Source organism: Microcebus murinus, chromosome 21 (genome assembly GCF_040939455.1).
Source record: "Microcebus murinus isolate Inina chromosome 21, M.murinus_Inina_mat1.0, whole genome shotgun sequence".
NCBI classification, from domain to species: domain Eukaryota; kingdom Metazoa; phylum Chordata; class Mammalia; order Primates; family Cheirogaleidae; genus Microcebus; species Microcebus murinus.
Genome location: NC_134124.1, coordinates 31,463,415 through 31,489,525, shown reverse-complemented (window position 1 = coordinate 31,489,525; position 26,111 = coordinate 31,463,415). Strand labels below are relative to the sequence as shown.

General features: G+C 46.6%; 1 protein-coding gene across 1 annotated transcript in view; it reads right to left on the bottom strand.

The window, feature by feature from the left end:
* Nucleotides 1–26,111, bottom strand: part of WWC1 (WW and C2 domain containing 1) — a 163,490-nt gene that overhangs the window by 66,341 nt on the left and 71,038 nt on the right. The window contains exons 2-4 of the mRNA XM_075996278.1: nt 19,753–19,862; nt 13,191–13,394; nt 1,186–1,262 (exon numbers count right to left, since the gene is read on the bottom strand). Of these exons, the coding sequence (XP_075852393.1) occupies nt 1,186–1,262; nt 13,191–13,394; nt 19,753–19,862 (391 nt within the window). The remainder of the gene's footprint in view (nt 1–1,185; nt 1,263–13,190; nt 13,395–19,752; nt 19,863–26,111) is intronic.

Below are 26,111 nucleotides of genomic sequence, written 5' to 3'. Positions count from 1 at the left end.
GGTCTCTGCAGCTGTGCATTCAGTCTGCATCCCAGCCAGTTTTCCTGCGGGTAAGACCTGGCCGGCTCTTGCTTCCGGGAAACAGGAAGTGGACAGGAGCAGACTGAGCTGGGACGCAGCTGGGCCTTCCTACTTCCTCACTGTGTGACCGCTCTCAAGCCACCTCCTTGTCACCTGAGCCTCCCTTTCCTGTTCTGGTAGACCAGGATAACAGCAACTCCCAGGGCCGTGCACTACGTAAAGCAGGCGAAGGATCTAAGAGTGCTTCCCGTGAGATTAAGAGGCAAGGCAGTAACTTTAGAAGCAAGATGTGCTCTAGGAGCTAGATCCAGCCTGCAGTCTTGTTTGGCCTGCATGGTATTATTAAACTTTCAAAATAAGTTGCTAATAATTAAATCTTGAGAAATTTTATACAATAAACCTAGATATATGGAAATCCTCTCTAAAAATACCTGAAGATCTGGCAACACTGAGCCCACATTCCAGCATGGGCATAAGAGATTAGAGCCGAAATTCTGGCCTCTTTAGACATGGCATACCTCTCTAGATTACGCAGTCCCTGCTACTCCCTACTGCCTCACCCCTAGCCCTACTGCCCCCGTTTATGTTTTCTTGTAAGCATCTGAGCTTGTGGAAACTATTCTGAGTTTAATCAATCCAGTGTTCAAAATACTGACTTTGCCATTAGCAGGCCATTTAACTGCTGTGCCTCAGTTTCCCTATCAGTAAAATGGGAATAATATTATTTATCCTTTAAGATAATAAATGGAGTAATTAAATAAGATAATGTAGAATAATCAGTAGCTAGGAAGATAGCATTAAGGGCTTCGGAGTAAAACTTGAGTCTCTTATGACCTTGCGCAATTTCTTAGCTCCCCTAAGACTCTGTTTGCTCATCTTTAAAATGCAGCTAATGACAGTAGCTACTTCATGGGGTTGTTGCAAGGACATAAGATAATACATGTGAAGCATTTAACACTATGCCTGCTATACGGTGATGGCTCGTGCAATGGCAGCTGCGGTTACCATTACTATGACTATGATTACTGCTTCTAGTGTTATTAGTTAGGGCCTTGTTAGTCAGCACTGGCTGCCAGGGCCTGGATGAACCTCTGGCCTTGTGAGTGGGCTAGGGGCCTAAGACCTCAGTGACCCTCATCAATGGCACAGGCAAAGAGGTCCTACCCGGGATTTTGCAGTGGCAATTTCAGCTTTCAGGATCTCAGGGTCATACTTAGAGCTGGATGATGAACCAGAGATCACTGTAAGAAAAAAAAAAAAAAAAAGAACTTCAGTAGAAGAAACACGTGTCAGCAAAGTTGGCTTATTTAACCACCTAAATAAACCCCAAAAGGAGCACTAAAAGTAAACAACCTAGATGTCCAACAAAGGGAGATTTGTTAAATAAATATGGTACATGCATAAAATGGGGACTATGGAACTTATGCAATTTAAAGAATAATTTAAATTTGTAAAGTATACACAGTTTACAAATATAAACTTGCACATATGCATTTAAAAAGACCATAAAAGAATATACCAAAAAGATAACACGGATATCTAAAGAGTTGAATATGAATGATATCAATTTTCATCTCTGTATTTTTCTCTTTTCCAAATTTTCTAACATAAACATATATTTTTATAATCAGAAAAACTACTAAAATATTTATTCTACTTTATAATATTAAAGTACATTTGAAAAGGAAAATAAATTACCCCTAATCCTACCACCTCAATACAATTATCTTTTTCCCAGGTTACCTTCCAATGTTTAACCACAGTTCTATCATGTAGTTGTAATCTTACTGCATTTTAAAAATAGTACTTATGGCCACGTGCGGTGGCTCACACCTGTAATCCTAGCACTCTGGGAGGCCTATGCAGGCAGATTGCTGGAGGTCAGGAGTTCGAAACCAGCCTGAGCAAGAGTGAAACCCCGTCTCTACTATAAATAGAAAGAAATTAATTGGCCAACTAACATATATAGAAAAAATGAGCTGGGTGTGGTGGCGCATGCCTGTAGTCCCAGCCACTCGGGAGGCTGAGGCAGTAGGATTGCTTGAGCCCAGGAGTTTGAGGTTACTGTGAGCTAGGTTGATGCCATGGCACTCACTCTAGCCTGGGCAACAAAGTGAGACTCTGTCTCAAAAAATAAAATAAAATAAAATAAAATAAATAAAAATAGTATTTATGTCTCAGAAAAGGATTTTGAGGCCTATGGAAATGAACACTATCGTGTAAAATACATTTAAGGAATGTATGAGTCAAAGGGAAAAGAAGGTTAAGGAAGCAAACTGGCGACAGACATGAGATTGGGGCTCCTCGCATAGTATGAGATTCTGCTTCCTAACCAGAGTCACCACAAACCTGGCTCTGAGCTTCCTAGCTGGTGAGGTGAAGAGGGAAACAGGGCCAGATACAAGATCGTGGTGTCCTTAAGATAAACACAACCTCACTGTTCAGAAAAGAACAGTTATTCTTGGCAGAGAGGCCAGAGAAGTATTTCTCCTACGAGTCCTAAATCACCCTGAGCAATTTCGTCATCTCCCCTGTCCACCTCCCATCACCTGAATGCTCTGCCTGTTCACACCTAGCCAGGTCACCCACCGAGGCCTGGATTGGTCAGGGGATGGAGAAGCTCATTTGGCGATGGCTGGCAGTTTTCAGTGTCTGGAGGCAGAAGTGACAGTCACAAGGGGGACGCTGCTCTTTGGATCTGGTTAAAATCATTTAAGGGGCATTTTGACTTTGCATTAGGAAAGAGAAAAATGCTCTGCATAACAACATAAAAGGCATTTTGCACCATGGGCAACAGTGCATCAGTTTACGATGATGATGATGATGATGATGATGACGACAATGGTGGCGTTGGTGGCAGCTGGAGTTTACCAGAAGAGATGAGCAGGGGCAACACTGCGGTGGGGAACAGGAATCCAGGTACAGATATGTTTTATTTCCAATTTGAAGTTTTCATTTCCTATCTTCTAAATCCTTTTTGTTAGACTTGCAGATTTCAGGGAAAACCCTAGTTGGATAGTCATCTGGAAGCACTGCCTTATGCATACAGTAAGTCCTCACTTAACAGTGACAATGGGCTCTTAGAAACTGCGACTTTAAGCAAAACGTGTACATCGAAACCAGTTTGATCATAGGCTAATTGACATAAAGAAGAGTTAAGTTCCTGTGGCGTATTTCTGGTCACAGAACATCACGAAACTTCTAAATAAAGACTAAAACACTTTTAATATTAAACACTGAAATGAATGTGAGCTATACATATATTTAAGAAAGTGACAAAAGCAAGTAAGATCCAGTTCAGGGTGGCGGGTGGTGGGTGGCCAGAGCCCAACCCGTAGCTAAGGGTGCCAGGCGGGAACCCACCCCACACAGGATGCCATCCCGTTGCAGGGTGCACTCATGCCACACGCGATTGGACAGGGACCACGCAGTCGTGCCAGTTCACCTAACGTGCACAGCTCTGGGACGTGAGAGCAAGCTGCAGTACCTGGGGAAAACCCACACAGACGTGGGGAGATCAGACACACCCCACACAGGCAGTGGCCCTTGGTAGGAAGCGATTTTTTCAATGTGATGACAAAACAACGTTATTCAAGGACCTGATAGATTCTCCAAATGGGCACTTTTCAACAAAACATTAAGGGCATTAACGCTTTTTGTCACCCACTGATCAACAGTAAGAACAGAGAGAAAGACAAGAGCAGTTAGCATGGCATTAAGATGGGATAAGGCCGGGCGTGGTGGCTCACGCCTGTAATCCTAGCACTCTGGGAGGCCGAGGCGGGTGGATTGCTTGAGGTCAGGAGTTCGAAACCAGCCCGAGCAAGAGTGAGACCCCCATCTCTACTATAAATAGAAATAAATTAATTGGCCAACTAATATATATGGAAAAAATTAGCTGGGCATGGTGGTGCATGCCTGTAGTCCCAGCTACTAGGGAGGCTGAGGCAGCAGGATTGCTTGAGCCCAGGAGTTTGAGGTTGCTGTGAGCTAGGCTGACGTCACGGCACTCACTCTAGCCTGGGCAACAGAGTAAGACTCTGTCTAAAAAAAAAAAAAAAAGATGGGATATACACAGAAGGTTCTAGAAGGGGGGGGCTGCTCTGTGAGCACCTGGTCCTGCTGAGCACCCTGCTGATCAGGGTGTGCCCCTGGGGAGATGTCCAGGCGATTGTGCCTGGAAGAGCGTGTTCAACCTGGCAGGACTTGACCTGCACAGGGAGAGACTGGCTGAGGGGACCAGTCACACCAGGGCTGACTTGAGGGACTCGTAAGTGCTCCTTGGGCATGCTCAGAGATGTCATTATTTATTTTATTTTATTTTATTTTATTTTGAGGCAGAGTCTCACTCTGTTGCCCAGGCTAGAGTGCTGTGGTGTCACCCTAGCTCACAGCAACCTCAAACTCCTGGGCTCAAGCGATCCTCTTGCCTCAGCCTCCCGTGTAGCTAGGACTACAGGCATGCGCCACCATGCCCGGCTAATTTTTTCTATATATTTTTAGTTGGCCAATTAATTTCTTTCTATTTTTAGTAGAGACGGGGTCTCGCTCTTGCTCAGGCTAGTTTCGAACTCCTGACCTTGAGCGATCCTCCCATCTTGGTTACCTGGCCCTGTTATTATTTTTTAAGTTGACTTTTTTTTTTTTTTTTTTTTTGAGACAGAGTCTCGCTTTGTTGCCCAGGCTAGAGTGAGTGCCCTGGCGTCAGCCTAGCTCACAGCAACCTCAAACTTCTGAGCTCGAGTGATCCTTCTGCCTCAGCCTCCCGGGTAGCTGGGACTACAGGCATGCGCCACCATGCCCGGCTAATTTTTTATATATATATCAGTTGGCCAATTAATTTCTTTCTATTTATACTAGAGACGGGGTCTCGCTCTTGCTCAGGCTGGTTTTGAACTCCTGACCTTGAGCAATCCGCCCGCCTCGGCCTCCCAAGAGCTAGGATTACAGGCGTGAGCCACAGCGCCCGGCCTAAGTTGACTTTTAATTGAAGTAAAAAAAAAAAATACATACATAAAAGTGCACAAATTACATGTAAACAGCCTGATGAGTTTTCACAAAAGGAACATACACAAGTAGTCAGCACTCCCATCAGGAAAACAGGTCATCGGCCTCCCTTGGCGTCTGCAAGCCTTCCCTACCCTGTACCAAAAGAACTTCATAGTGAACAAGACCTTAAAGACTGTCCTGTCCCATTTTTCAACAGTTTTAAATTTTAGTCTTTATTAAAGTTATATATGGGCCGGGCGCGGTGGCTCACGCCTGTAATCCTAGCTCTTGGGAGGCCGAGGTGGGCGGATCTTTTGAGCTCAGGAGTTCGAAACCAACCTGAGCAAGAGCGAGACCCCGTCTCTACTATAAATAGAAAGAAATTAATTGGCCAACTAATATATATAGAAAAAATGAGCCGGGCATGGTGGTGCATGCCTGTAGTCCCAGCTACTTGGGAGGCTGAGGCAGGAGGATCACTTGAGCCCAGGAGTTTGAGGTTGCTGTGAGCTAGGCTGACGCCACGGCACTCACTCTAGCCTGGGCAACAAAGTGAGACTCTGTCTCAAAAAAAAAAAAAAAAAAAAAAGTTATATATGAACACAGTGTGACAGTCCAACATGGTAGGGGGTTTGCTATAGAAAGAGTGTTCCCCAGCTCACTACCCCAGTAACCCACACCCCAAAAGGGAACCGCTTTCGACGTGTTCGGCCAGAGTCTTGGGTAGCTTCCCGTGTCTGCGAACATGCACGTGTTGGCCACCTCCTGATCTTTTCCATTTGGAGCACTGCACACTCGCTTCTCTCCAGAGGAAAGGGACGTAGCCCCCTTCCTCCCCTAGCACCCACCCCTTCTCCCTCCTCCCCGTCCTCCTGAAAGCATACTTTTTCGGTGAAAGCAATCTTCTGTATTTGCATTATTTTTATTCTGCAAACACTAGTCAGGGTGGACTCAGTTAGCTGACCTTACTTTTCCTTTCCAGAACTTTTGGTCTTTTTCCCTAGAGTTAATAATTGTCATTTGTATGTTTGCTCAGTTTCTACAGTCTTATCACTCATTCAGCCTCACGTTCTGCCAGTTACCCAAATCTCCTGTCATGGAGCCCAGACCCACCCAAATTCAGCCAGTTTCGTCTTTTTGGGTATCTCTTGCCCAGGCTTTTGCCTGGCTTCGGTGGGAGCTGGCTGCTCTCTGCCCGGTTGGCGGCCTGAGATTCCCCAGCTAACCGTTACTCTGGGAATCTCCTCCCCACTCTCCTCCTCCCTGTACCACGTCCTCCTCTTTGCAGTCTATTCCTTCAGTTTGGTAGAATGCTACCTCCAGCAGCTTCCTGAGTGAGAAACTGTGAGAGAAATAAACTTTCTGAAATCTCCCATGTCTAAAAATACCTTTATTCTACTCTATACCTGATTAAAGGTAGTTTTGCTGGATATAGAATTCTGGGTCAGAAATAATTTTCCTTGAAGTATGGACCATTGTCCTTTAGGTTTCCAGTGTGACTGGGGAGAAGTCTGGAGCTATTCTGAGTCCTGATCATTTCTGTGTGACCTGGTTTTTCTCTCTGAAAGCTCTGAGAATCTCGAACTGTCCCCGTGTTTGAAGTCCCACAATGACATATCGTGGTGGGAGGTGACTTTCATCCACTGTGTTGGATGCCCAGCGAACCCTTTCAGGCTAAAAAACGCTCCCTCGGTTCTGGGAAAGGTTTCTACGTTATTTCAGGGAAGCTTCTTCTCCTGTTTCCTCTGCTGTATCTGGAACATTTTTTTCCCTCAGATGGTAGATTTCCTGGCCGGGTGCTCTATTTTTTCCTCCTGTTTTCCATCTCATTGTATTTTTGCTCTGCTTTTTGGAAGTTTTCCTCAGTTTTATTTCCTAGTCTTCCTACGAAGTTTTCATTTCTACTGTCGTATTTTAATTCCCAAAGGTTTTTTGTTCTCTGAAGGTTCCTTTTTTTTTTTTTTTTTTTTTGAGACAGAGTCTCGCTTTGTTGCCCAGGCTAGAGTGAGTGCCGTGGCGTCAGCCTAGCTCACAGCAACCTCAAACTCCTGGGCTCGAGTGATCCTTCTGCCTCAGCCTCCCGGGTAGCTGGGACTACAGGCATGCGCCACCATGCCCGGCTAATTTTTTTTTATATATATATCAGTTGGCCAATTAATTTCTATTTATAGTAGAGACGGGGTCTCGCTCTTGCTCAGGCTGGTTTCGAACTCCTGACCTTGAGCAATCCGCCCGCCTTGGCCTCCCAAGAGCTAGGATTACAGGCGTGAGCCACAGCGCCCGGCCTGAAGGTTCCTTTTTAAGGAATGGAGCACCTGTCTTTGTTTCCCAGCTATGTGGCTTCTCTTGAGGTGCCCTTCTCCACGCAGGTTCCCTGACCCCTCTAAACACTCCACCACGTGTTGGTTGGAGCCTCTATTCTCCCTGTTGGAGGCTTTCCTTGGATACTTGGAATTCAAGCTGTCTGCTCACATTTAAGGATGAGAGTCCAAAATGCTCCCATCCTTATGGATGGAGCTTGTGGGTTGCACGGCACATGGTTTGGCTGGACTGTTTCACCCAGGACTCCTCAATGTCAGTTTCCTTGCAGCTTTTCTCTTTGTATCTGTTTGCTCTGGTCAGATTTCCAGCAGACTTTTCTACTATCCAGCCTAGAGGGTAATGGCTGGGCACCATTCTGGACACCAACTGGGATGAGGGCTGAAGTCTCAAAACGCTGTATTCCCAGGTTGACTTATTGTGATCTCGCTATGGGGCACCCCGGCTCTGAATGCACCTGGTGTTCTTGAGTTCAGAAACTCTGTTTTATCTGCTCCAAAAAATGAACCTACAGCATTTTGTCAGGTTGGAGATGGTACTGATCTAGGGAGGGGATCTGAAGGTCTAATTGACTGAGAAGCAATTTCCACCAAGTTCTCTCTATTTGTGACCCTCTGCCCTTCACTCCTATTTCCACAGACAGCTGTTGTCGCCGACTCCCAAGGCTTCTGCAAGTGCCTGGAGGACAGTGTTGGCGGTTTCCCCCACTGTCAGCCCGTTGTCTCTTTTCTCAGGTCTACTTAGGACGCTGTCACCTGTCTACTTTCCAGCTTCCAAATTTTAATGCTGCTCTTTCTCCTTCAATTCTCCCTGTCTTTACGTGTGTATACCTTAAAAAAAATCTCTTATCTCATATTTTTTTTGTTTTAGGAATATGAAATCAGGTGGGTGGTTCAACTGGTTTTTTTAATGGCATGGCTCCCGATGACTTATTTTCAAATGGGAAACTAAGGCCTAAAAAGGGGAAAAAAGCATGGTGAGGTTCCGAAGAACCCAGCTCTCCTGAGTCCTCACTTTTTAAAGGATGGGAGGAACCAAGTGTAGCCCCAAAACCTTAGCATCTGACTTGCTGACTTAGATTAAATTAAGAATATTGGTTTTGAGGTCAGACACATCTGCCACCTTTTACCAGTGGGACTTTGGGGGAGCCACTTCCTCTCCTGGGGCCTCAGTTTCCTTGTCTGTAGAATGGGAACAGCTCTACCTTGTAGGATTGTGTGGTGTAAGTGGGGAGGGAGGTTACCTATATAAAGTGCCTAGCATATTGCCCTGTAGGCATACAACAGGTGCACATTAAACATCAGTTCCCTTCTCCCTCCCCATGAAAATAGAGATTATACCAGAGAGTTGACAACAAAGTCTACACCCCCCAGGGCAGGGCCCCACCTGTGCCTGGGGCCCACAGCAGCCAAGGCTGGGTGGCAAAACCCTCACAAGCCCTGGCAAGCCATCTGCACTAAAGGACAGACATGTGACCTCACCTGTCTGTCATGCCTTGAGAGCTGAACTTGGAAGGTAAACCTGGCTTGCAGAACAAGAAGAAAGAGGCTTTAGTCATGCCTCGTTTAACTGGGATGCTTGGGCTGGGAGGTCCCCCAGTTCCTATTTGGTTTGGGTCCTGGATCCAGTTGCCTGAAATGACCCCAGTCCTTTCAGATGGAAGATCTTTGACATCCAAAATGGTGGTGCCTTTGAGGCCGGTGGAGCTCTTGGGAGTGTCTGGAAGCCGCAGGACAGGGCGAGGAACTGTATCATTTATTCCCTACCTTTGATCATGCATTTATTGTTATTAGTTCCATGGATCTGTAAAAACTTTTTTTCATTTGCAATGCCAGTTAATGAATAATGTTATTATTTACTGAGAGCTTGAGAGTATGATGAGTACTACTCCAAGTACTTTATATTTGTTAACTAATTTAAGGCCCCTAACACTCCTATGGAGGTGATCCCATTATTAGACTGGTTTTATGCATGAAGAAAGCTGAGGCACAGAAGTGGTGTAACATTTACAAGGTTACAACTGCTGGTAATTTGCACATGTTGGATTTGAACCCAGGCAGTCGGGCTGCACAGTCCACACTCTCAAAATATGTCTCCTGTCAATAAGACTATTTATTGAGCCATTAAAATGTTCTAAAGAAATCGTGCCAGGTGTTTTAGCTAGACTGGTGGTTTTCCACTGGGGGCAATTTTACCCCCTCGGACACACTGGGCAACGTCTGGAGACATTTTTGGTTGTCACAACTTGCAGTGGGGGGATGTTACTGGCGTCTAGTGGGTATAGAACAGGAATATGGCTAAGCATCCTGTAATACACAGCCCCCACAAAGATCTCTCCTGGCCAAAATGTTAATGGTGCTGAGGTTGAGAAACCTGGACACGGACCCATGAGATAAAGGCACTATGAACGTTTCCATAGTTCAAGATAAGGAACTAGAGACTTAAAGAGGTGGAGTACATTCTCCAAGAGGGTGCCCAGGCCTTCTGACCTTAGAATCCAATGGCCGCCACCTCCCAATACAGCGCTTCTCACAGGAGTGCCTCCTTCCTGCTGCATCTGACTCTGACTTTTAATTTTGGAAACTTCATAGAAAACTTGAAAGAACAGTATAATGAATATTGATATATCCTTCACCTAGACCCACCGACGTATAACATTTTCCCACATCTATTCTTGCCATCCCTTTCCCCACCCCAGTTCGTTCTTTCTTTCAGTAGCATGTCTGCTGCATAGTAAGCCCTCCACAAATGATTATTAGAAATGGTGGCAAACACCAAAACCTGGCAGATTCCAAGTCACCAGTGCATCGGGACATCAGGTGGCCTGACACCAGCTTTTCCTTTATTTTTTCCTTTCCTTCCCCCTCATCTTCCTTGTCTTCTCCTTTCCCCTCTTTCTTTCGTTTCTTTTCTTCCTTTTCCTTTCCTGGAGCTTTTTTTGGAATAAGTTGCAGATATGATGTCACATGTATCTTCTAAAAACAAGGGCATTCTGCTACATATCTATAACACCATTATCACACCTAAGAAAAGTCTCCAATTGTCTGGGAATGTCTTTTATGGTTGCTTTTTCCCCCAGTTCAGGTCTAATTCAAGGCACAAACATTTCATTTGGTTGGTCCACCTTTTTAGGGTTCTAAAAAAAATCTTATAGCATATTCCACAATATAGGTTTGCCTGGCTGTGCTCATGATTAGGTTCAGATCAAATATTTCTACGAGGGATCTTCCATGACATTCATTCATTCATTCATTCATTCATTCATTTAGAGACAGAGTCTCACTTTGTTGCCCAGGCTAGAGTGAGTGCCGTGGCATCAGCCTAGCTCACAGCAACCTCAAACTCCTGGGCTCAAGTGATCCTCCTGCCTCAGCCTCCCGAGTAGCTGGGACTACAGGCATGTGCCACCATGCCCGGCTAATTTTTTGTATGTATATATTTAGTTGGTCAATTAATTTCTTTCTATTTTTAGTAGAGACAGGGTCTCGTTCAGGCTGGTTTTGAACTCCTGACCTTGAGCAATCCACCTGCCTCGGCCTCCCAGAGTGCTAGGATTACAGGCGTGAGCCACCGCGCCCGGCCTTCCGTGACGTTTTTATTGCATCACATCCGAAGGCACACGATGGCGCCTGTTCTCTTTATTAGTGACGCTAATTTTACCACCTGTATAAAATGATGGCTGCGCATCTCTCCAATGCAAAAACACATTTTATGTTCTGGAATGAACCCGTGATGTGTGGGCTAATACTTTGGGTCCATGTAAATAACCTGTCCCCTCAAACAGGTGTTTTTACATATACCTGCCACTTTTTAAAACCGTGGGACGTTAGAGACAGATAAAAAATAATCACTTCACTTCTTCAAACCTGAGTTTCAATAGGGACAATGACACCTCACTTCTAGGACTGCATTAAGGATCACGCTATGGACTGAACTACGTCTCTCCAAAATTTTTATGTTGAAGCCCTAATCCCCAAAGTGATGGCATTTGGAGATGAGGCCTTTGGGCGATTATTACATTGAAATGAGGTCACAACGGTGGACACCTCATGACATTAGTGCCATACCCCCCCCCCTTCCGCGCCCGAGGTATCCTGCCAGCAGACGGAACGTCTCCAAGTTAGGAGTGAGGAGCATCAGTGGCCCAACCCAGCCACGGCCACCTTGACACCATGGCCCGATCCTGTTCCCCATGGCCCAGCCCACACTGAGGATGTGGAGGGGCTGACAGAATGGGTTTCCACTTATTATTCTCACCAGCTGTAAGCCCCTGGGCATGTTGCTCTTCCTGAGCCTCAGTTTGCTTATCTGTTAAAGGGGGACGTTAATTGTTAGGAAGATTAACTGACAGAGCATATTCAGACCATAGCACAGTGCTAGGCACGTAATAAGCACTCAATAAACAGAGGAAAGATCTGGTTACTAGAAATAGTGGTGAAGGAAAAACAGAAATCCCTCAATGTATTGGCAAAGGTCTGTGGGCTCCCTCACAGCTACTGATCTGTACGGCACTGGCAGTGAACGATGGGGCAGTGTGCGTGCCCGTCCGCCCTCCCGCGGGTACCAGGAAAGAGGACAGGAGCCCTGCCCTTACCAAGTTTATATTCTAGTGGAGAAAGTACCGAGATATAAAAAGGTGTGCTGTGGTAAGTGCTATGAAGGGAACAGACAGAGAGCCAGGCCAGAGGCCACTGCTGGGGAAGAACTGTCAGAGCAAGACTCTCAGAGGTGATTGCCGGAAGGATGGGAAGGAGGGAGCCTTTCAAATGGATGGATGGAAAAGCATTCTAGGAAGGGGAACAGCAAAGGCAACAGTCCTGAGGTGGAAAAGTGCAGGGCAGGCTGTGGGTATACAATGGGGGTGAGGGACTCAGTGTATCTGAACCTTATGAGTGACAGCACGAGAGGAGGCAGGGCCACTGGCAGGGGCCTGATCACAGAGGGCTGTGTGTGTCGTGGGAAGAGTCAGGGGAAGCCACCAAGCCTGCTTGTTTTTATTTTTTAATTTATTTACTTTTATTATTTTTTTCCTTTTGCTTGTTTTTATTTTTTATTTTTTTATTTTTTTTATTTATTTATTTTTTTTTGAGACAGAGTCTCACTTTGTTGCCTAGGCTAGAGTGAGTGCCATGGCGTCAGCCTAGCTCACAGCAACCTCAAACTCCTGGGCTCAAGCGATCCTTCTGTCTCAGCCTCCCAAGTAGCTGGGACTACAGGCATGAGCCACCATGCCCAGCTAATTTTTCCTATATATATTAGTTGGCCAATTAGTTTCTTTCTACTTACAGTAGAGACGGGGTCTCGCTCTTGCTCAGGCTGGTTTCGAACTCCCGACCTCGAGCAATCCACCTGCCTCGGCCTCCCAGAGAGCTAGGATTACAGGCGTGAGCCACCGCGCCCGGCCCTTTTGCTTGTTTTTAAATATGCATAGCATAAAATTTACCAATTTAACCACTTTTAAATGTGCTGTTCAGTAACAGTAAGTACCCTCACATTGTTGTACTACCATCCATCTCTAGAACCTTTTCATCTTCCCAAACTGAAACTCTGTACCCATTAAACAAGAACTCCCCACTTCTACTTCCCCCAACCACTGAGGGTTTTAAACAACGAGCTACAAAATCCAATTGTCATTCTGAGAGGATTACAAATGAAATGAATCGAAATGAAATGAAATGCAAATGGCAAATGAATCATTGCAAAGCACAGGTAGGAGCAAAATGAGCAGTAGACACAATGGTACTTTGGACAACCAGTGGAGATGGAGAAAATGGGCAGATTCGAGAAGCACTGTAGGCAGGACTCAATGTGTCCATTCCCTGCTGGTGCTGGTGGGGGCGTTGGTAGGGGGAGGTACTCACAGCTGACCTGGGAGCCCAGCTTGTGCTCCCAGACGGCATGCAGTTGCTGATACTCCTGCTGTGCGAGCTCCAGGCGCTGCTGCTTCACCTGGTAGATCTCCTTTTGTGCACTCAGAGCCTCCTGGGCCACCACCAGGTAATCCTTCAGCATGTGTTCCTGCTCCCGCCGCCATTGTACCCGGGGATCCTCAATCTGGGTGGTTTCTGGAACAGACCCAAGAGACTCCAGGTCAGCATCTCACAAATATCTGTTGAGTTGCTTGGCCTGCGGAATCTACTACCAGAAAACAAAAAGCAAAATCCACCAAAAAAAAAAAAAAAAAAATCACCATAAATATAAATGGGTTAAATTCACTTACTAAATGACAGAGATTCTCCATTTGGATTAATCAAACAAAAAATAAATGAAGATCAATTTCTAAACCCTTCACTTTCAAGTGATAAAAAAGAAAATCCAAACCCAAAGTCAATTTCTATCTGAGAATGGCCAGAAGAAGTACCAGGTTTGAGTTCTAGTCTAGATAGGGAAGCTCAAGGACAATACAGCTGTCCAAGATAATCTGTTTTGATGAAGAGTAAAGAAAAGGAAAATAACTAATGTTTCAGAGGATATGGAGAAATAGGCATCCCATACCCTGCTGAAAATATAAAATATTAATAGAAAAGCCTTACTAGAGGACTATGTGACCATGCAAATTAAGAGCCTTAAAATGTTGATACCCTTTGACCAATAATTCCCTCTGTAGTAATTTATTATAAAAAGTAATAAAAAATTCAGGCAAATATGCATTTGTATTAAACCATGATAATAATAAATAGCAAGCACATATTTATTTATTTTTTATTTTATTTTTTTTTCAAAAAAATTGCAGCTCTTGACCAGGGAAAACAAGCACATATTTAATGTTTACTCTCCTTCAACCCATACACTAACCTTATAAAGCAGATTCCATTACTACCCCCATTATACTAAGGAGAAAACTGATATATAGAGAGGTTAAATTGCTCCAGGTCACACAGGAAACAACTGCTTAAATGAGTATACTATATTTACATAATGCACTATTACACAACTATTAAAAATAAAGTCTTTAAAGAAAAATTAATAAATGCAAAGGTGCTTATATAACATAAAAGTAAGTGAAAAATGCAGGTTGTGAAACTGAAAAAATACTTTTGAATTTATCAAAACATATGTACAGTCTCAAGGTGATTAGGAGGAAACAGCAAAATATCAACAACCGAGTGGTAGGATATATTTTTCTTTATTCTTTTTCTGTTTTTAAATTATGTGCACAATAAACATGTACAATGATAATCTTAAAACAAGATAAAATAAAAAGACATTTTCAAAAATGCAGCTAAGGAGATGCAGAAGAGGTCAAAATAATGGCAAAGAATCAATTGCTCATGGATGAACTCCTCAGTTACCTCACAATTGTTGGGTGGGACCAGGGGTGATTGACAAACCAGAAACGGTTCAATCATGACCATGTGGTAATCTAGCCTGCAGATAGGTTTTGCTTAGCTCAAAGTGTTTTAATAATTTTGAATTGATTACTGGTCTGTGAAAATACATTTATTCATTAAGATTGTATTTTATGGCTCTTTCTTTTTTGTTTTTTGGATCATTCAGAAGATCTGGTCACTTGGTTTCACAATTTGCCACAGACCCCAGCACTCCAACCATCAAAACCTGGTCTTCATTCATTTATGCCATGTGCCTGGCCCTTGGGGACATTTGAGCTTATGCCTCCTAACCTAGGCCCTTTAGCTCTCATTCCTCCTAAATAGGTTCAATGAGCATCTCAAAGAAAGAAAGATCTAAGAAGCAGCAGGGCTAAGTTCTCATCCCTGCCAATAATTGCTGTGTTATAATAGGCAGGCTGTTTAACCTCTCTGAATCTACTTTTGTATCTGTTAAAGAGGACAACAGACCCTGCATTATTACCTCCTGGGAAACCAAAGCACTTGTGCCCAGGTGCTGATGGTGAATGTAAAATCAAAACTGTTGCCTAGAGCCAGTTTTTCAATTGTCTGTGAACAGCAATTCTTCAAGCTTTCCTTCTCCCTTCTTCTAAGAAGGAAAACAAGGTCTGGGCTGGGCACGGTGACTCACGCCTGTAATCCTAACACTCTGGGAGGCCAAGGCGGGCGGACTGCTTGAGCTTAGGAGTTGGAGACCAGCCTGAGCAAGAGCGACACCCTGTCTCTACTAAAAAAATAGAAAGAAATTAGGTGGACAACTAAAAATATATAGAAAAAATTAGCCGGGCATGGTGGCGCATGCCTGTAGTCCCAGCTACTCGGGAGGTTGAGGCAGAAGGATTAATTGAGCCCAGGACTTTGAGATTGCTGTGAGCTAGGCTGACGCCACAGCACTCACTCTAGCCTGGGCAACAAAGCGAGACTCTGTCTCAAAAAAAAAAAAAAAAAAGGGAAAACCTTTAACCAATGTTCACACATTACTGAACATAAAATAATTTCTAATACAGAGAAATATTACAAATTGAAAACAAAACAAAACAAAAACAAGGTCTGAAGATGCTGACAGTAGCCACAAAATTGCTTCCTATGAGGAAAGCTACACTCTTTAACCAAGCAAGAAAGAGGGAGGAATAATTACAAGAGAAGGGGAAAAAATTGGGGGTAGGGGGAGAATTTATAAAGCTGGCTCAAGAACAGCTGCTGTGGGCCCCATCTTCCATCAGAGGTGTGGGTTCCTTTAGCGTTTGGGACCCGTGGGTCCCCCTTGGGGACCAGCCCTATACCTCCAGGTGGCACAGGCCACAGAAAAGAGGCTCAGCCTGTGTCTTGGCCTGGCTGGAGATGTTTCTTAGAAGTTTGTAACTTTTTAAAACTTAAGTTTTCGTTGAAGAATAATGAAAAATACCAAAAAGAAAAAGAAAAATCCCACAATTCCACCATTACAAATTTGTAAAATAAGAGGTGAGAGTTTCTGTCTACCCAGTCCTCCTCCCAGAAGTGTTGACAGGAGTCTCACACAGAACAGATAACACCCTCTGATTATACACAAATCTTTATCTATATATTCATGTCTATATTTACAAAGTTATTTTTAAAGCAACATGGACGGTAGCTTCAAACTCCTGGGCTCAAGTGATCCTTCTGCCTCAGCCTCCCCAGTAGCTGGGACTACAGGCATGCGCCACCACATCAGGCTAATTTTTCTATTTTTTATAGAGACGAGGTCTCGAGGTCTCGTTATGTTGCCCAGGCTGTTCTTGAACTCCTGGCCTCAAGTGATTTTCTCACCTTGGTCTCCCAAAGTGCTGTAATTATAGGTGGCGGTCACTGTGCCCGACCTTTTTCGGTTTTTAAAAGTTAGTGCCTGGTTGGGCGCGGTGGCTCACGCCTGTAATCCTAACACTCTGGGAGGCCGAGGCGGGCGGATGGCTTGAGGTCAGGAGTTCGAAACCAGCCTGAGCAAGAGCGAGACCTCGTCTCTACTAAAAATAGAAAGAAATTAATTGGCCAACTAATATGTATATATAGAAAAAATCAGCCGGGCATGGTGGCGCATGCCTGTAGTCCCAGCTACTCAGGAGGCTGAGGCAGGAGGATTACCTAAACCCAGGAGTTTGAGGTTGCTGTGAGCTAGGCTGACGCCACGGCACTCACTCTAGCCTGGGCAACAAAGTGAGACTCTGTCTCAAAAAAAAAGAAAGATTCTTCCCCTCATGTTATTTTAAATGACAAATAAATGGAAATGACTCCAAAGGCCAGCAACAGGAGCAAGATGGTACTTTTGTTAAAATGTATTGACACATCCTTTTGATGTATTTAAAAGGACAAATAGGAAGAAATAGGATCCCTCAAATGTTCATGATGTAGAATGAAGGGAAAACAGCAGAACACAATTAAGACCATCTCACCATGATGTACACAGAGAGTGGGGATACTGAACACCAACATAGGAAGTAATGCAAATGGGTGATGTTTTGGAAAGAGCTGTGTGTATTTGCTGCTTCTAATCCCTTTCCTTCCCTCCATTTTCTTTAGACTCACTCTAGTCAGGCCTTTGCCCCCAGTCCTTGTCCAAAGCTGCCTTCCAAAGTCAGGGTCACAGCATCACCCAGGTTGCTAAATCCAGCGGTCAATTCTTGGTTCTCTTTGAACCCAAACTGTCAGAAGCTCCCAAGACTCTCTGGCTTTCCTCCCTCCTTTCTGATCACTCCTCCTCAGCATCACTGCTGGTTTTCCTCTTCTTTCCACCCTCTACTGTCAGAAGATCCACAGCTCATTTCTCGGTCCTCTTCTCAGCCTTCATTGCTTTGGTAATCTCATCCCACTTCATGGCTTTACATGCTATCTTTTTTTTAGAGACAGGGTCTTGCTCTGTCACCCAAGCTGGAGTGCAGTTGCATAATCACAGCTCACAGCAACCTCAAACTTCTGGGCTCAAATGATCCTTCTGCCTCAGTCTCCTGAACAGTTTGGGGTCACAGGTGCAAGCTACCATGCCTGGCTAATTTAAAAAAAACTCTTTGTTGAGACAGGGTCTTGCTATGCTGTCCAGGCTGTCCTCAAACTCCTGACTTCAAGCGATCCCCCTGTCTGGGCCTCCCAGAATGCTGGGGGTGTGCACAATGAAAGGAATTTCAGTCCCTGAGAAACAGACAGCATGGGACTGGCCTGAGTCCATGACTCTGAATGCTGGGGCCTTGATGGTCATGTCCGTCCGGTATTGGTATGCTCAAACTACCAGATAGAATTCTTCCTATCTTTCCATCGCATCTTCCTGCGGTGGCCTGCCTTAATCACCCTCTATATGCCACATTCCTGCCATCATCCCCTTAAGAACAAACTCTGCCACAGCCTGCTACTCCTTCCTTCCTTCCATTTTCCCAACAACTCCCAGAAGTACCTTAAAATCCCACTCCTGCCATGAGATGTTAATGAGGGGGATGCACTCAGCAATTAGAAACAGGAAAGGACTGATTAGGGTTCCTGCACATCCGTGTTTAACCCAGCATCCCATGCAGCCCTCCAAGCATTAACCTCGTTCCCCCCACACACTCAATTAGGCATATTTACTTCTCATTACTCAGTACGCAATCACGAGTGCTAATAAAAACCTTTGCTACCCCCAACAATGCAATTAATGCCATTAGCCGTCTCTCAAAAACTCCTCTCCACTGCGGGGCCAACAGTCCGCTCATTCATCCATTTGCTCATGCATTCATGCACGTATGCCCTTTCCTACTGAGCAGAGTTAAGTGCACACCTACTATGTGCCTCACCAGGCAAAGGCCTGCGGCTGGGAGACGGATTAGACACAGTCTCTTCCGTAGGACTTGCAACCCCAGGTAAGTAACTACGATACAAAGTGACGAGGGGCACAACAGAGGTGTGGCCAGGGCGCTACTGAAACCCGGAGCAGGAACGGATGGAGAAGTACAACTCCACTCCCCAGCGCCGGCTCAAATCCCAGCTCTGCCGTGTTCTAGCTGTGAGTCTTGAACAGTCAATTACTACCTCTAAATCCCACTTATAAGGTGGAGATAATCATCGTAATGCCCCAGCAGGTAACTGGAAGGACTGAAGGAGACAATGCCTGTGAAATGCCCAGCACAGCACACGGCACGGAGTATGTGCAGTGCACAGAGGCCAGTGGGATCTAGCGCCCTATTCTTAGCTTGCAGACTTCGCCCGGCACATGCCATTTCCTTCCATTCACTTCTTGCCTGAAAAGTTAGAGGGAATCCTACAGTTCAGGAGGCTGATGGTGAGAGGGAAAAATCCCTTTCCTCTGTATATGTGGACAGATAGGGCAGCAAACTTCGGGACACAGGAAAAGTCTTGGACAAGAGGGTGCACAATGGATGAGGCACAAACACACGTCCCCTCTCCCCACCTGGGACACCTGTTGCCTGGGCTCCCCCACCTGCCAGATGACTGGCTTCTCCCTTTCTCAGCTGGTTCCTCCCTCACTGTCCCAGAGACTGAGATACTAGGAATCTGCATACTGGATCAGGGTACTTGCATCACAGGTGCCTTGAAGCATGGGTGGGCTGACAGGGACAGTGGGCCAGAGACACACTCATGCCAATCCACTGTGGACATATGTGTGTCATGCTGCTGGGCTCTGGCTGCTCCAAGATGGTGTGGCAATGACAATGACTTTCTTTTATGGAAAAAAAAAAAAAAGGTGGTGCATGCACATAAATCTATACATGTAAAAAAAGAGAACATATGCATATATACATGTACATACGCAAACACTTGATTAGAAAATTTCTGGAATGATATACAAGAAACTTAGCAATGGCTGCCTCTGTAAAATTGGGGAGCTGGATTGTGAGAGGAAGAGTTTTATAATAGATTCTATTAAAAACCCTTCTAAACTGTTATTTTTACATGAGCCTACATTATCTATCTATATCTACACTGACATCTCTATCTAAATCTATATAAGACAAAATACAATCTGGCTCCAGGAGTCTCTGCTGGTGGTTCTTGCAGACTTGGAGGGAGGGTGGGCACGGAGGTAGAGGGGTGGGGAGGGAGCACAGGGGAGGGAGGACCGCCAGGAACTTACGGGTGTTGTGGTCTATGAAGTAATCTCCAACCTGTGGGTCATACGCCTCTTCCCATCCTAGTGGCAACTCATCACTAATGCAGTCAGCAAACGTGAGCGGTTTGGTGTACCTGGCAAGGGAGAGGAGAAACACACTCCATCAGCCTACAATCCCCAAGCGCCTGCAACCTGCTGCTTCTCGGGGCCTCCCGCGCCTCTGGGCTGGCCCGACAGATCCGGGAACTTTGCACGGTAGCACCGGGCTCTGCCGTCCCCTCTGCTCCCGGGAAGGTGAAGGCATGCCTGTAGCAGCAGGGAAAGAGCACCCTGGGAGGGAGGCAAGGAAGCTCTGTTCCGGTCCCAACTTTGCCATTCACTCAGCAGTGACCCGAGCATGCCACCTTCCTTCTCTGGGCTTCCGTTTCGGCATCTCTGAGGGTTTGCGAGACAGGGCTGTAAGGCCAAGTCTTGCTTCTTAGCTTGGGCTCCAGCCCTCTCTGGCTTCTCTACCTGTAACTCACTCGCCCACCCGCATCCAGTCTGTATTCCTGGCTCTCTCCCATGTTTGTCATGCCCACTTGCCCTTTGGAAAGCTGGCAATGCAACATCTAGGAGAGCAGATGTTCCGTCCCCGTGAGTTTGGCCAACGAGCAGCATTTATTTGCCTCTTGAGCCGATTCCCAAATGCCCGCGCCCATGGCTGCCCTTGCCTAGACAAGCCAGGCCAAACCGACCTCTCAGCAATAACCCCTGTCTAAGTCCCCGTCTTCTGGGGAGTGAAGTGGTGGCAATCACCGAGTCTTGCTGGCTGAATCAAACAAACAAATCACCCGACTAAACTAACAACGGCTCATCAAGGCTAGAAACACACACACATGTAGCACAAACCATTTGTCAAGTATTTTAGCCAGTGTGGGGAGCCAGCAAGCTAGGCCTATGAGACTTAGCCCAAGTGCCACCTCCCCCTGTCACTTTGGTTTCTCCCCATTGCTGCCTAAAATATAGATCCTAATATTACCACTCCCACCCCCCCAGCCCCCCTGTTTCCCACCTCCTCCCGATTCTGGAAACCCAGAAGGGTCTGGCTCTGCTTCCAAACCCTTTCTAGAGACTGGAAAATTAAAGTACGATGGGATAGGAACGAAGATGATTGGGATGGGTCTTGCATTTCTGATCCAGGGCTTTCTCCCAAGTCACAGCAAACTGCCCTCTCTTGTCCTGCAGGCTCTCCTCCTTCTAAAGCCCACTCTAGATTAAACTTGGAGAGAAACAAGGAAGAAGAGACAGTGAAAAGCACCTGGCGGAGAGGACCTGGTGTGTTCATGGACCCCGTATGCTGTGGGAAGCGTCTATCCATCGAATGAATGGAGAACCCCAAAGCTGCTGTAGGCAATTTACTGCTGCCCTGTGGGAGACTACTGGGTCCATGAGGATGAGGCCAGAGGTATACTGTATGCAACAGACTACACACCATCAAATGAGGGTTCAAAAGCATCACTTATTAGCTGTGTGAGTTAGGCAACTCACTCTACCTCTCTGAGCCTTAGTATTTTTATCTGTAAAATGGAGATAACAAGAACTCTCCGGGTTGTCGGGTGGTTAAAGAAAGTCACGTCTCTGAGTGCATTTAGCACTCGTGCTGGTACGAATGAGCACCCAAAAAAACATCAGTTACTCCTACCCCCATGTACCAGAGGGGGAAACTGAGGCCAAGAAAGACTAAATATCATTCTCATTGTCAATGATAAAGCTGGGATTTCAGGCAAAGTGGCCTGTTTCCAGGGTTCCTACTGCGAGTTATTAGGTTTTCTTGAAAGTTGGCATCTTCAACGCATCTCCTAAGCCCCGTGGAAAATCTGAGCCACCGCTTTGGAGTAAAAGGCGGGAAAATGGGTAAAACAGAGGTGATGGAGACTTTTCGCAGCTCAGGATGCCCTTCGTTCTCGAGTACTTGCTCCGGACAATCTGGAGAAAGTTTCCGCAAGGCCACCTGCAGCCTGCCAGCCACCACCCCACTCCGCTCCACAAAGACCTGTGACCAAGAGCTGAGTCAGTCTCCCCTAGCATCATCGTATGTGACAAATCTGTGAAAGGGTCTCCGAGGAAAAGCTCCCCACACAGGTCCGCCCTCCACGGTGAGTTACTCTCGTATCGATGACAAATACATCTGTGAGGGGACAGGAATGCTCCAGCCGCCAGGCCCCTTCGTCTCCCAGCCCTGCGAAGCCCCACCTGCCAGAGGAGACACTAATCTGATGCAGACGTCGTCTCTGCACAGCCCCCCCCCCCCATCTATGTGCGGGTCATCAGCTTCTGGAATCTCTCCTGGGCCATTAAAGAGATGATTCTAATCCATGGCGCATCCAAGCAACAGAACGCCGTGTGTAGCGCAGTGGCGCTCAACAAACGTTCGTGGAATGGGTGAATAACGCAATGAATACGTAGGAACAAAAAAAGGATGCAGTGTTCTATATTTTGCTAACATGGCAGGATGTTCTCAATATACTGTGAAAAAAATAACATTGTTGAAAGGTAAAGCTACAGGATACTGTTTTGCCTAAAACACATGAGAGAGAGAGAGAGAGAGAGACAGAGAGAGAGAGAGAGAGAGAGAGAGAGAGAGAGAGAGAGAGAGAGAGAGAGAGAGAACACGAATGTGTGTGTGAAGAGAAACTGGATAGACAGCAAAATGTTATTTGGATATAGAGATTTCAAGGTAATTATAATTTTTTTCTTTTCTTCTTTTTTAAACTAATTTCTCCATAATCTCATATATTAATTATACTTAAAATATTTAATAATGGCTAACTCTAGGCCTAGAAAGCAAGTCATGTACACTATGTCCCCTCTCTGGTAGCATGTGTTCTTACTCCATTTTACAAATAAAAAAACACGCTTGACATCACATACTGTGTTTCCCTGAAAATAAGATAGGGTCTTATATTTATTTTTCCTCAAGAAGACACCCTAGGGCTTATTTTCAGGGGATGTGTTATTTTTTTTTAAGTACGGTACAACCAATCTACATTTATTCAAATATAGCTAAGTCATCTTCTTCTGGAAGGTCATCATAGTAAAATGACAGCCACAGCTTTCCTTCTTCCCCCTGGGGACACGCAATACCTAAAGCGGAGCATCCCCCTCATCACTTCACTGAGGAGACTTTGCCCTCAAAGCCTCGCCTTGCAGCACGCACAGGATGGCCGGGACCTGACAGGGGGAGCCGACCTTGTTGGTGGGGCTGCCTGCACCTTTCTGGTCACCTCTGGGATAGTAGCTGTCACGATGGGGCAGATGAGAAGGGCTGCTCGTCTTCTTTCCTGCTCCGAGACGAAATGCATGGGTTGTGCAGATGCACTGCGTAGCCACGCCCATCACTAGGTCTTATTTTTGGGGTAGGGCTTCTATTGCACAAATGCTTAGAAATCCTGCTGGGGCTCATTTTATGGGTAGGTCTTATTTTCTGGGAAACACGATAGTTAGTAAACACCGAATATAACCTGATGCTCCACCACTGGATTTCCAAACCTGAGCTCTGCTCATAAAACTTCCCAAGACCAAGTGAGTCTCAGAACGATCCTGAACCCAGGGCAAGCTGCACTGGATGATGAAACCAGATCAGAGGGACATCTGAAGCAGGCACGAGGCCCTGGAGCTTCAGCACGCGGGGACCTTCCGTCATCTATGTCTTGGTGCAAAGACATTCAATATACTTGGAAAATCCATGGCTGCTGAATGAAAAGGCAATTAAATGTTTCAAAGTCAGCAAAGTCATCAATACAAATGATTTCACTGACAATGGGGATGGGCGTAGGAGGACAGGACTGAAATTCCAAGAAGGCATCACTTTTCCAGAAAGCCATGAACTCCACCGAGCGTCCCAGCCTTGCACACCGAGAATTCAGAGCCCACACGTAAGTTTGTTAGCTCCAAGCATCAGGGATGTGACAGACACGTGGCCTTTCTGGCGGGGCTGACATGCTGATCCCCACCTGCAGGGTCACAGACACTATGCCCTGCAGGGATGGAGGGCAGTGGGGTGAGAGGGCCCAGAGTTCGAAGGGGAAGGCAAGAGGAGAGAGGGTTCCATGCTCGGGCTCCCCTTTGAGCAATCACGGGACGGCGAAGCTCCCCGGAGCTCTTTCATGGGAAAGAGGGAAGCTTCTATGGGAAGGCTGTGCAACTTACAAGCAATCTGGACAGCAAGATTCTCTCTGGAACAAATGCCAAGGGGGAGATGAATTATTCAGTGTGTGGAGACGTGTCATTCAGAGAATCAGGATTTGAAGAGGAGTGTTTTTGGCTGCACAAGGATTTAAATACACACACACACACACACACACACACATGCACACACTCACTCTTCCTGCCAGTTAAGAGAGGAATTGTCCATTTAAAACCAGTCCCCCTGGGAAACTGGGTGCTTCTCTGGCCTGCAACGCCTCACCTTGGGCAAGTGCCAAAAATGTGAGCTGGGAGAGATGTCCGCTTTCAGATGTGGCCAGGACTTGGGGGCCTGCCTGGAACTCCCAGCCCCCACCCTCCGAAGCAGCGAGATTCACCCCCATCCTGCCTGGCCCGGTGGGTCCCTGCTGCAGCCTACACCTCCCGAGCTACAGAAAATCCCGATTGTGAAATCGAATGACCCAGATGCTGGAGGGGCTCGAGAGAGGGAGGAGGAGAGAGTGCCAGGCAAGAACGGGTTCTGCCTCTTCTTAATTACAAAGCTCTGAAGGAGCACAAACATTCCTGAATGTTTCCCAACAGGCCCTTCTAGAAGAAGGGCCAGATATGTCTCCTGGGAGAGACAGGTGGGTTCTGCCAGGAGCACCCTGCGGAGAGCACGCAGGCACACCTGTCGGGGGAAAGCCGCCTTGGGGACGAGAAGCCCCCAAAAGACGCCTTGCCTTTTCTCAGGGGCAAGCACGAGTGGCGGTGGCTTTGCTGTGGGCCAGGCTGCGGGGACAGGCGGCCACCGTGGGCATTCCGTATTCAGACAGCGTGTCTTTTCCAAGGAGGCAGCTCCGGGGAGCAGAAAGCCTTTTGCCAAGTTGAACGCTGGGTGGTGATTCTCTTGGGGCTGAAGAATGTGGAACCTATCTTTCATGTTCCCAGTGCCGCCCGAGCAGGCCCGGGCTTCCCACAGCAACCTCTTTATCGCCGTCCAGCGGGACGCTGGCCCCGCTCCCTCCCAGGGCGGGCTGGGCGGGATCGCTTTCTAAAGGGCCCTCGGGACTCCCGGCCAACAAGTGTCCAAACCTCTCCTCCTGGGCCAGGCACAATGGCCGGGCCACTTCCTCCTGCCCAGGGCTGTTTCACACGCATAGTTCCCATAGCGCCCATTTCACAACTCCTGATAACACGCTTCACCCCAGCCGCCAGAGCACCATTTCTTTTTTATTTTTATTTTTTGACTTTTTTTGAGACAGAGTCTCACTCCGTTGCCTAGGCTAGAGTGTTGTGGCGTCAGCCTAGCTCACAGCAACCTCAAACTCCTGGGCTCAAGCAATCCTCCTGCCTCAGCCTCCTGAGTAGCTGGGACTACAGGCATGCGCCACCATGCCCGGCTAATTTTTTCTATATATTTTTAGTTGGCCAATTAATTTCTTTCTATTTTTTTACAGTAGAGACGGAGTCTTGCTCTTGCTTAGGCTGGTCTCGAGCTCCTAAGCTCAAACGATCCTCCCGCCTCGGCCTCCCAGAGTGCTAGGATTACAGGTGTGAGCCACTGTGCCCAGCCCAGAGCACCATTTCTAAGCAGCCTCTTCCCCTTTTGCACCTGGGAGGCCGGAGTGAGCAGGAAGAAAGGGCAATGTTTGAAGTCCTCCTTCCTTCCTTTAATTCAGTTAGGTTCAGGCACCTCTATTCACTGTCTAACAAACCTAGGGATGATAGAAACGGCCATCTTGCAAGTTTGTTAGGAGGGGGAGATGCATCCCAACCAGAAGCAGCAAGTCAACATGTCATTTCAGACACACTCACGCTATTCAGAAAAGACAGCAGGGGGCTGGGGTCAAGTGTAAAGGCAGGTGGGCCATCCAGGGGAGCCTGGCTGAGAAGGTGGTGTTCAAGGGGAGACAGGTGGCAGGAATCAGCTGGCTATGCCAAGATCTGGGGGAAAGGCAACAGAACAGCCAGTGCAAAGGCACTGGGGCAGGGCGATGTTGGTGAGTTCGAGGAACAGAAAAGAAGGCTGGCACGGCTGGAGGGGAGTGTGCCTGGGAATGATGGAGTGGAGGTGGAAACCTGGCTTTGGGGCATCTGGGGCCCTTAATATGGACTTTGGATTTTATTCCTCTGAGCGTCTCCCCTGTGCTAAGCTGCAGAGGGTGACCAGGAGAAGCTCCCTGCCTCCCCTTCTGTTCTCCTTTCACCGTCGT